General features: G+C 37.1%; 1 protein-coding gene across 1 annotated transcript in view; it reads left to right on the top strand.

Moving 5' to 3' along the window:
* Positions 1-12,115, top strand: part of LOC128247611 (A disintegrin and metalloproteinase with thrombospondin motifs 12-like) — a 75,744-nt gene that overhangs the window by 33,454 nt on the left and 30,175 nt on the right. Inside the window, exons 7-10 of the mRNA XM_052967303.1 lie at positions 1,490-1,550; positions 3,689-3,815; positions 5,681-5,850; positions 9,327-9,444. Of these exons, the coding sequence (XP_052823263.1) occupies positions 1,490-1,550; positions 3,689-3,815; positions 5,681-5,850; positions 9,327-9,444 (476 nt within the window). The remainder of the gene's footprint in view (positions 1-1,489; positions 1,551-3,688; positions 3,816-5,680; positions 5,851-9,326; positions 9,445-12,115) is intronic.

Raw genomic sequence — 12,115 nt, 5'->3', positions numbered from 1 at the left:
ATATATATATATATATATATATATATATAATTCAAAAGCTAAAACAATGTGAAGAAGTACATTGTGACTAGTGGTGTATAACAACATCCGATAATATGGTCAATACCATGATATATATATGTGCATGTGTATCCATATCTATCTATCTATCTTTCTCTCTGGAAGTTTTGTCCTGTAAAGTGTCATATTATATCTCTGAGTGTGACTCATGTCTCTGGGTGTAATATAAGTGTCTCAGTGTGACACATATTTCTGAGTGTAACCCATAATGATATGTGTCTGCCTTCATCTAAATCAAAAATAACCAACTAAATATTCTAGAAGTGTCACCAGCAGTAAACTGGTGCTCTATCCAAGAGGAGATTTATCTCTCATTCACTGAAACATCACTGATAACTGATTCCTTAGACCACACACCTGGCTTCAGATGTTTTATTTCTGTAAGATAGTGGCAGGGCAGTGCCCTAGACCTTTGCAGGTTACACGCTTTGACTGATGAGATTGAGGTAGTGGTTCTAGCCTGAACATTTACAGGTAGGGGCTTTGTCAAAAGCCTTGAAGTCGAAAGAGCTCTGCTAAACTCAAATATCTTGACAGTAGTGGTAGTGGTGAGAGTAGTGATGATAATTGTGGTAACTGTGGTGACAGTGTTCCTTAAGCCTGACTGAACTAACAGATATATAACTATAATCATCCTATCCTTTTCCTAGCCATTATGTATCTTAGAGGATATTATCTAATGTTTCCTTTCTTTTTAAGATTTTATAGAATAATTTTAAGATTTATCTGCTATTTCTAGCAGTTTCAGTTACCTTGTAGAGGCTCTCTTTTTGCACATGACAATATTGTTATTGTTTAGCCCCAGGTCAAACTTGACTAAGCAGACCTGTGACCAAAAGCATTCCAACATGTCCATTCCATCGTTAAGTAATCTCTCAGATTTCATTATGTAATGTGTCCTTTCATATTTTTTTTATATAGTGAAATGTAATGTGGGGAATATTTGGCTGCTATTATTATAAGGTGGTGGGCTGGCGGAATTGTTAACATACTGGGCAAAATGCTTAGCAGCATTTCGTCTATTGTTACATCCTGAGTTCAAATTCTACTGAGGTCGGCTTTGCCTTTCATCCTTTCAGGTTCAATAAATTAAGTACGAATGAAACACTGGGGTAGATGCAATCGATTAGTCTCCTTCTCCAAAATTTTAGGCCTTGTGCCTTAAGTAGAAAGGATTATTATATATTTGGCTGATCAACTTTTCAGTTAACGGAAAAACTTTTATTTCAAATGAGTTAGAATTTACTTTCAAACAAAGTAAGTGTCAGATTGCTCTTTTTCCTTGTCATTTTGTCACAGAATACCAAATTATCGAAAGTCCTCAACTTTTCATACATGACCATCGCTTGCTTAAAACATTTGTTATTTTTATTTCTAAGTTCATGTTTATTGTTGATTAAATAAATTGTTAAATATGTGCTTATTTCAGACCACTGAACAGTCCGAAATGTCAGGGACAGCAATACAGTTCTGTTGTTTGTACTGGAAAGGTAAGAAGAAATAAGTCAGTGTATGTTTCTAAAATAAGCATTCTAAAAGTCACCACTGTTGATATAGAGCTTGCCATGTTTAAAGGTAGGGATAGTTCTCATAAGCTTTGCAAGCCCTTTCAGACTACCAAGTTTGAAGATATTACTGTTTTATTTAAACAGTTGTAGGTCAACACCTTTAGAAAAGGAATAAGACTCCAGAAGGTCAATATTCTGAGAAAGATCTGAGGATAATGGTTAGTGTGGGGCTGGGGTGGATGTAATACAGGAGATGAGAGATATAGAGGTGAGCAGGTTGGAAGTGCTTGAGAGAAGTCAGTATGAGACCAACCAGCTCCAAGGAACGGTTTCAAAGTACTCTATTCCAGCCTTCTGATTACCTCCACACCTTCTGATTAACAGCCAGGGGCTCCCGTCAGTTGAGAGGAACACCACATAAAATAAGAGACTGTTTGAGATAATCATGAAAACGAAGTTTTGGACGTCCATGAGGCCTACTTCCAGTTTCAATCTCACTGTAGAGGACCATCTTTGGGAGACAGTTACCCAGCATCCGAGTTACATAGCCAATCCAGTGGAGAAGACAACAAAGGATTCAGCCCTCAATGCAGTAGATCCCAGCCTTCAGGAGGATTTTGGTATGAGGTATTTTGTCCAGCACTCAGACCCATTAAGGAGGGTGGATACACAGACATATTGATAAACAGAGATTTTTGTGTTTGCTCTAAGGTTCTTGTTCTGAAAGACTCATTTGTTGAGTTTCTTGAAAGATGCAGAGTATCTCCTCATCAAAGAGAGCTTCCAAGATAGCAGAATGAGTTCACCTGTGGTAAAAGAGCATCATCAATAAGAACAGGCTGAGGGTGGGAGATGAGTATGGGAAGGCTGGTTGGAGAACTTCAATTTCGCAATGATTCACTTGAAGACTGAGCCAAGAATGGGCACTGACCATTGAGTTCATCATGTTTTGAAGAGAGGTAGAGATATGAGATGGTGCAGCTGAATCATCAGCATACTGAATCTCAAACACCATGGTTATTCATATATGGCTTTCAGGTAGCAAGTGTTAAAGATGCTACCATCACAGCAGTACCTGATATGTATTCTGTCTTCTTTGGTGAAGTGTATCCTGGAAAGGAGGGTTGCAGTCACCAGGTAAATGTTAAATATTTCAGGAACAAGAATGAATTCTTGTTTTACCCCCACCTAGACATCAAAGGATTCTGAGGCTTCATTGCCAAGTGTCACTTTTGCTTGCATACCACCATGAAATTTCTGGATGATTGAGAGAAACAGTGGACAGTGATTCCTGAAAATTAACATAGGATCCCTTGATGACAATGTAAACTTCTTTTCATTAAGATATCTTTGGCACCTATAAGTATAGGGACATATTTTAACCACACTTTCTATAGTTTCTGTAACTCAATGGTTAGGTCCTGATACTTTGCTATATTTTCTATACCTCTCATAGTGAATTACCTCACATTCGGATAATTACTATTACTGAGGTTCTGATAGCTATGAAACATAGGTAGCCTAGATTTTATCTACTCCATCCCCTAATTTTGATTTTTCATTTACATACACAACAACCACTGCTGCTAACCATAAATTACAAAACAATTTTTTCAGCTTATTGAACTTTGATATGGGAAAAATTTACAACCTTCTATGTCACTATTGCTCCTGAAAGTTGTTTCTTTATACCTTTTATGTACTACTCATAGCTTACTAACTTCCTACACTTTGATCCTTGGCTCTTATATATATATATATATATAGAGAGAGAGAGAGAGAGAGAGGTCTTTTATTCTTTTGCTTGCTTCAGTCATTTGATTGCTCCATGCTGGAGCACTGCATATATATATTACATCTGTTTTTAAAAATTATTTTTCCTGAAAATGTATATGTTGGACAAGTCTCCTGCCATAAAACATTTCATCATTTCATTTCAATCTTTTATCATCAACTTCACTTTGTGCCACCCGTCAGAATTATGGAACCAAATCTATTCATCACTATTTCTTCTATATTTCTCACTAAGGACACATGTCTAAAAAATCTAAACAGTAGGGAAGAAAATCTTTGCATATTTGTGACATGATATTAGACTGTTATTGTCGCTTGTGTTACAGCCATGTTCAAGAAAACAGTCAATGCACAACATAATTCAGAAGGCAGTTAATGATGTATGTGGACATTTTGTGAAGATTGGAATTCTGAATACCAAATATTATAGCGAAGGAACATTACATGGTTCTGGTAAGAATTATTTTCATTCCCTTTTTGTGTGTTAATTCTTTGAATCACGACTGCAATGGTACAGAGATCGAGTGAGAGATCTAATGACACATAGTAGTAGTCGTGGTGGTGGCGGCAGTGGCGGCAGCAATGATGGGGGCAGTGGTGGTTATTGTTGTTGTTACTGTTTAGCCCAGTTGCAACCATCCTATTGCTCAGGTGTATCTAAGATTACACTAACCAATGTGGCCTTTAAGACGGTAAAGTGTGATTTGAGGGAAAATTAGATGCTATTTCTAACAGGCAACACAACTACAGAGAAGCTTCCTTGTTGGTTGTAGTTTCCTCCCACTGTATTTAGAGTTTAATACTACCAAGGATAGCTTTCATTTCCATTCTTCAAAGAGTCAATAATATAAGTATTAGTTACATACGAGAGCATTGGGGTTAAGAATTTTGCTTTGAAATTACATGGTCTCAAGATCAGTTCAACTGCTTGGCATCAAGGGTGAATGTTTTCTACTGTAGCATCAGGTCACTCAATATATTGCAAGTAAAATTTAGCTGATGGAAACTGCACAGAAGCCCATCTTGTATCTAGTGTATATACATGTGTGTGTGTGTGTATATGTGTGTATGAGTGTGTGTGTGAGTTTGTGTGTGTGTGTGTGTGTGTGTGTGTGTGTGTGTACATGTACATATGTATGTATTACAAACATACACACATGTGTCTTTGTTTATGTCCAGTGACTTAGTAGTTCAACTTATAGATCATTATGAAATAATGATCAGATCGAAAACTAAGTAAGTGGGGATCAATATAAGCAATGAAATTCTTGAAGGCACTGCCCAAATATGGCTGTAGTACAAAGACTGAAATCTATAAAAGAACAGTTTGCATGCCTTGTCTACAATAAGTATGAAGAAATTGTTTTAAGTGAGAAATATCTTATCAACTTAGAATTATTTTAATTGTATGCCTGTGTGCACCATGTGCAATTTCATAAAAATAGTCATGTCTGATTTAGTTGCATATATTACCACCTCCCACCTCTAAGTCTAATTACTAGTTTTGTTTTATTGTTAAGGCCAAGAAATTCCTTTATATTATTTTTTGATAATGGCATAAGGAAAAAGTATAGTTTGTTGAATGAACCACCAGTGTATAACTGTTATTTGTTATATCATTCCCGGAGAAGTGAGAGTCAAAGTCAATGTAACTAAGATTTGAACTCATAATATATAATATCTAACTAAATATTATTATGTGTTCAAATCTGGTGCCAATATTTCTGGGTATTTCTGGGCTGGACATATAACACATCTATGCTATCTCAGTTTCATGTGCTGTGGCTAATAACTACTAGAATATAAATATTCTGAGAGATGTTATCTACTGTGGATTAGATTCTCATCCAGGAGAAATGAGCATGTTGTTGACTTAATGCTACAGAAGTTAGACACACGTCTTGGCCAGAACCCTTTTTAGTTTATAAAAGCATTATCTTCATTTTTATTTGCTTCATCTCTGAGATCTTTTTCTATGGAATTACATTTCAGAAGTCCTAATGCACTTAATTACATCACAAAAGACTGCTATACTTCATTATAGTATGTGATGGATATTACAAGCAGTGAAGTTATCCATTTGATAGAGTAACAGACAAAATCCCTTCCAGTATTTACTTACAACCCTTAATACTCTGAATTTGAATCCCACCGGCATTGACTTTGCCTTTCATCTTTTCCAGATCAATGAAAGAAATTATCAATATCATGTTGTTGTTTGATATAATCACTCATATCTCTACCCTGTGAATTTGAAGCCTTATGTTTATGTTAGAAATCAACATTACCTAATATTCTATTTTCTATTTAACAATCAGATAAATTAGCTGTTTGTGAAGTAATTTGTCATTCAAACCCAAGACAGGAATTTGATCGATTTGCTAGATTTGGTTTGCTTCCTGATGGTACCCCATGTGAGGTTTTTAAATCTTACCAGGACCCACTGAGATGGAAAAAGAAGGCAATATGTATCAATGGTGCTTGCATTGTAAGTTAGAACATTTAACTCTACTTTATTTGAGATGTGGTAATTGAAACCTAAAGTGCCACTAAACTAAAGTTTTAAAGCATTAAGTCTTTTTACCTTCTGTGTTCTAGATTAAAATCATCGACCAGCTTAGTGTCTTGGAATTGAAGCTAAGCCTTCAGAGCTGAAGAAAGATTTACATATAATATTTGAAAAAAAATTTACTACTCAATGACTTCTAGACTAAACTAACAATGAGAGCTCTATGCAATCAGTTGACCTACTAGAAATAACAAACAGATCTCTCTTGAATTACATCCTATAAAAACACACTAAATATTGTAGTTATAGATACATGATGATATGGGGTAGCCATGGCAGGAATGTTTTAATCAAAGGTGTACTGGATCAGCTAAATAACAACATATTATATTCTTACATTCTTCAAAGAACAATTCTGTCTGAAGCATTGACATAAATTTTTGTATATATTTTTATCAGCCTGATGTTTCTCTTAAACTAACCTACATTCCTCTTACCAAAACTTAAATCATTTCTAGAGTCCCTGGGTAGAAGAAAATTAGTACCTGTGGAGGAGACAGATGATACTTGGGTAAGAGACTGATGGACCCTAGGTAAGGAACTGAAGGTGCTGGTCTTATTTTATTCATTCAGCCATTATCAATAAACTAGTTATCAGTAATGGGTTAAGTTAATCAACTACACTGTCTCCAACAATTCAGTGGTTTATAGTGTTTGGCTTGAGTTCAATTTCTTCTTGAAGAGAAACTGTTGGTGTGCCATGCAATGAACAGAGATACAAAACATTTCAGCTCCCTGCCGCTGCAATTATTTACAAGGCTTGAGTGAGACCAGCAATAGAGTACCTCTTACAAGGGTAGGTTAGTACCACTGCTGAACACATGGCTATCTTAGGCTACAACCAGTAAAAAGTCACTGACTGATTGATATCAAGTCACTCACAAATATACTCCAGCTTTTGTCCCACAGACATGCAGTCTCTTCACTCTGTCTCTTGTAACACTACCAAAACAGCTTTTGTTCATTGTAGCTGGCTTGTCTCATTGCATTTTCAATCAAACCATACTGATTCACTTGTTACTTCTCTCTGAGTCACATAACACATACATATAGACATCAATACACACAGGCACACATTCACTTCTCTATTATTATTATCATCATCATCATCATGCCAAATGAAATGCTTAGTGGCATTTCATACATCTTTACGTTCAAAGTTCAAATTCAGCTGTGGTCAGTTTTACCTTTCATCCTTTCAGGGTCAACAAAATGAATGCCAGTTGAGCACTGGGTCATTGTAATCGACTAGCTCCCTCCTTCAAAATTTCAGACCTTGTGCCTGTAGTAGAAAGGATAATAATAATAATAATAATAATTATTATTATTATTATTGGTGAGAAAACAGAATTGTTAGCACACTGGGTGAAATGCTTAGTGGTATTTTGTCCCTCTTCACATGCTAAGTTCTAATTCTATCGAGGTCGACTTTGCCTTTCAACATTTTAGGGTTGATATATTAAGTACCAGTGAAACACTGGGGTCGATGTAATCCACTCATCCCCTCCCACAAGATTTCAAGCCTTGTGCCTTTAGTAGAAAGGATTGTTATTATTATTCATATGGACACAACAGATTAGACTGTTGGAAAAGAAAAATTCTCAACATAGGGCGACAAGTAACCTTAGATGCCAAGAACCCTCCTAAGTATCCTAGGTATCCCTAATAAAACTGTTTTCTGGAGTTGTACTAAACTGGGTTTTATGCCTATTTCCTCTATCCATCTGTTCAAATCTTTAGGAATAGTTCCCAATGCACCTATAAGTACAGGGACATATTTTAACCACACTTTCCATAACTTCTGTAACTCAATGGTTAGGTCCTGATACTTTGCTATATTTTCTATACCTCTCATATTGATTTTTTCATCATTTGAGACTGTAAAATTAATTATTTGGCACTTTCTATTCTCTTTATCTACCACTACCAAATCAGGCCTTATGGCTTCTATTACTCTGTCAGTTTAAATGTTAAAATCCCACAACATCTTATATTTCTTACTTTTTAATACTTTACTAGATTCATGTTCATACCATTTATCAGTATGGTCAAATTCTAGCTTTCTACATAACTCCTGGTGGATTACTCTCCCTAGGTTATCATGTACTTTCTTGTATTCTTTCTGTACCAGCATGCTACATTCACTTACTATATGAGTAACACTTTCCTCTTTTGATTTGCATAACCTACATTGGGAATCTACTTGGCTCTTGTCTATCATGGCTTTAATCCAATTAGTCCTTAATGCTTGATCTATGTGCTGCTACTAACAAACTTCCATTCTCATCAGCCTTCTATTCTGCAACCATAACCATGTCTCACTACTACTATTTGCTGCAATCAACTTTGGGAATCTACCATGCAAAGCCTTCTCCTGTCAGTCAGATAACTCTTGTACATTTTTTCTGGTTTTTAACTTCGTTTGACTTTTTAGTTTCCCTGTGTCCTGCGGTGATTCTAGCAGCTCTTAAAAACTTTTTTCTGTGATGAAAAAATGAAGACTGATCTTAAGATGTTGAGATCCAAGGAAAGAATGACAAAAGGAGAGAATCATGGAGGAGATGATCGGTGATAATCACACTAAATCAAGATTAGCATTGGTATATTTGCAGACAGATTCCACAAATATGAGACATTAATGATATCAAGGACAACAGAAATGTATTGTTTATTAACATCTAATTGTATAAAGGACACTCTTATCATCATCATGACATTTAAAACTGGTTAGACTGAAAATAGAAGAAAGTTGCGCAAGTTTGATGCTTTTTATTTACTGAAGATTCTTAAATCATGACTTGTTTTTACTTTTGTAGTTGCATTAACTTTAAACGATATTGCAAACTACGATTCCAAAGTTGTGTCAAGCTCCATACATAGATCTGCATTTGATGAAGCCAATTCTATCTTTAGAAATGGTGACAATATCAGAAATGTTGAAAAATGGACATTTGAGTTTGTGAAAAATCTTGACGTGATAGAGCAAAATGGATTTCATTTTTGAAATCAGTACCCCAAAATTACCAGGAAACATGTCTCCCACACCATACAACAAAACCATGTTCCTAGTGTAACTGACTCTAAAGGTGAAGCTATGCTCCAACATGACCACTAAAAGAATAATTAAAAATGTTTCAACAAATGCTTTTTAATATTGTTTTTATGCCTAAGGCAGTGAGCTGGCAGAATTGTTAGCATACTGAGCAAAGTGCTTTGTGTCTTTACCTTCTGAGTACAAATTCTGCCAAAGTTGACTTTGCCTTTCATCCTTTCGGGGTTGATGTAATTGACTCCCTCCTCCAAAATTGCTGACCTTATGCCAAAATTTGGAGCCAATATTATTTTTAAACCTAAATATTGGACCTATGATGTTTGATTGTTTGGTTTCGTTGCAGCCAGTTGGATGTGATGGTCTTCTGAATGGTAAAGAATTGGATACCTGTGGAATTTGTGGTGGTGACGGACAAACATGTAAAAGACAATTTAACATACATTATTTTAATGCAAGATCAAGTAAGTCATCATCTGTGCCATCATTTCTATTTTGGTTCTCTCTGAATATATTTCTTTTTGTTGATGGTTTTATGTGTTTTAACCCATTGTTGTTGTTGTTGCATTAGAATGGACATATGATGCATATGGATGAGGGTAGCTGTATAAAGAAGTGACGATCACTTTATATGGATAGAACCCATGGAAGAGGGAAACCCAGCAAGATGTGTGATGATAAAATGAAGACTGATCTTAAGATGTTGAGATCCAAGGAAAGAATGACAAAAGGAGAGAATCATGGAGGAGATGATCGGTGATACATGATGCTTGAGAATACCTGCCATCACAGTAAAACTGGGGTTCTAAAAGCATTATGTGTATGTACAAACCTGGGTGCTGTACTCAATTTGTCCTTGTTAAAACTTCTTCACCCCACATCTCCCTATTACTCATCCTCTATCAACCTTCTAACTATTACATTATTCTACTGCTGTAATTAATTGCTACCATTTCTCTCTCTCTCTCTCTCTCCCTCCTTCTCTCTCTCTCTCTCTCTCTCTCTCTCTTTCTTTCTCTCTCTGGAAACACCTTCTTTTGACATCCTCATTCTTAACCTCATCTCTGCCCACACTCTTGATCACCTTTTCTTTGTTACCAGTTATCTTTCCTTCTCCTCTGAACAACAGCTTATTGGCATTCACACTTCATTCTTTACACACTCTGTTACATCTACCATCATCCACCCTACTATCTTTGTTTGTCACTGCCTATATTCATCCCTACACACCTTTGACCTCCTCCATCCCTATCATTCTACATTTTTTATTATGCCACTCATCAACTCACCTGTCTTGAGCCACTTCAATTGAAATCTTTCACTCAATCTTACCACCTTACCCTCTAATTCATATTTATCATTAACTACACCTCCACCTTTGTTCATCATGCACAATATTCATCCCTACTCCCAGATCTAACCTTTCCATCTTCCACACACTCTTACAAAATTTACCCACCTACTCTTCCTGATCTTCTGTCTCCATACTCTATTCCTGTTCTTGTACCTTGAGGATATACTTTGACATCTCATCATCACCATCTTTGCGTCTCTTTCAAACACCATCCTAATTCCAACCCATTTTCATAATGTGTGGTAGCCACATATATCCATTCTAGCAAGACTTCTGATCCTGATTCTTCTATCATACTTTAACCACTCAACAGCTAGCATAAAGCAGCCTCCCTCCCCACTATACCTGCATTCAGTTGAGGGGGATACTTCAGTTTCATGAGTCTCACTTGTGCTGGTGTCAGGAAAAAGGCATCCAGTGCAGCTTGTAAAGTGCTGGTGTGAGGAAGGGCAGCGAGCTATACCAGCCATGCAAAGAGTGTTGGGGTAAGAGCAAGAGATGTATAATGATAGGGATGGAGGAGGTCAAAGGTGTATAGGGATGAAAGTAGGGAGTGGCACGATGCAGTTCTCCAACCCTTCAGATTCTATCAAACTGCCGAACTCATGCTAACATGGTTGATAACAATGAAGGTAATGATAATGATATGTATGTGCAAGTATATAGATACTTCAACATTTTAAAATATATATATAGTGTAGCTGCTAGAATAAGAATAGCCTGGGCAAAGTTCAGAGAGCTCCTACCTCTGCTGGTGACAAAGGGCCTCTCGCTCAGAGTAAAAGTAGACTGTATGATGTATGTAGACTGTATGATGTATGCTAACAGCCATGCTACATGACAGTGAAACATGGGCCATGACTGCTGAGGACATGCGTAATCTTGCAAAAAATGAAGTCAGTATGCTCTGCTGGATGTGTACTGTCAGTGTGCATACCCAACAGAGTGTAAGTGCTCTGAGAGAAAAGTTGGACTTAAGAAGCACCAGATGTGGTGTGCAAGAGAGACAACTGTGCTGGTATGGTCATGTGTTGTGAACGGATGAAGACAGTTGTGTGAAAAGGTGTTACACCCTAGCAGTTGAGGGAACCTGTGGAAGAGGTAGACCCAGGAAGACCTGGGATGAGGTGGTGAAGCATGAACTTCGGACATTGGGCCTCGCCAAGACAATGACAAGTGACTGAGACCTTTAGAGATATGCTGTGCTAGAGAAGACTCAGCAAGCCAAGTGAGACCATAACTGTGGTGCATGCCAGTGTGGTATAACCAGCCCTTTTAAGAGTCCCTTTCAATCATTGGACAATAAACTTTGCTTGTGAAGACCTGTCGAGGCAAGTGAAATCATTGTCATGGCTGATGACAGTACCGCTTGATTGGCACCCATGTCAGTAGAACATTAAAAACACCATTCGAACGTGATCGTTGCCAGCATTGCCTGACTGGCTCCTGTGCCGGTGGCATGTAAAAAACACAATTCGTGTGTAATTGTTGCCAGTGCCACCGGACTGGCTCTTGTGAAGGTGGCATGTAAAAAGCACCATTTGAGCGAGATCGATGCCAGTACTGCTTGACTGGCTCTCATGACAGTGGTACATAAAAGCATCCACTACACTCTTGGAGTGGTTGGTGTTAAGAAGGGCATCCAGCTGTAGAAATTTTGCCGGATAAGATTGGAGCCTGGTGCAGCCTTCTGGCTCGCCAGCCTTCGGTCAAACCGTCCAACACATGCTAGCATGGAAAGCAGACATTAAACAATGATGATTATATATATATATATATAT

Source organism: Octopus bimaculoides, chromosome 4, assembly GCF_001194135.2.
Source record: "Octopus bimaculoides isolate UCB-OBI-ISO-001 chromosome 4, ASM119413v2, whole genome shotgun sequence".
NCBI classification, from domain to species: domain Eukaryota; kingdom Metazoa; phylum Mollusca; class Cephalopoda; order Octopoda; family Octopodidae; genus Octopus; species Octopus bimaculoides.
Note: the sequence above shows the minus strand (reverse complement) of the source record. Positions and strands in the feature narration are given on the sequence as shown.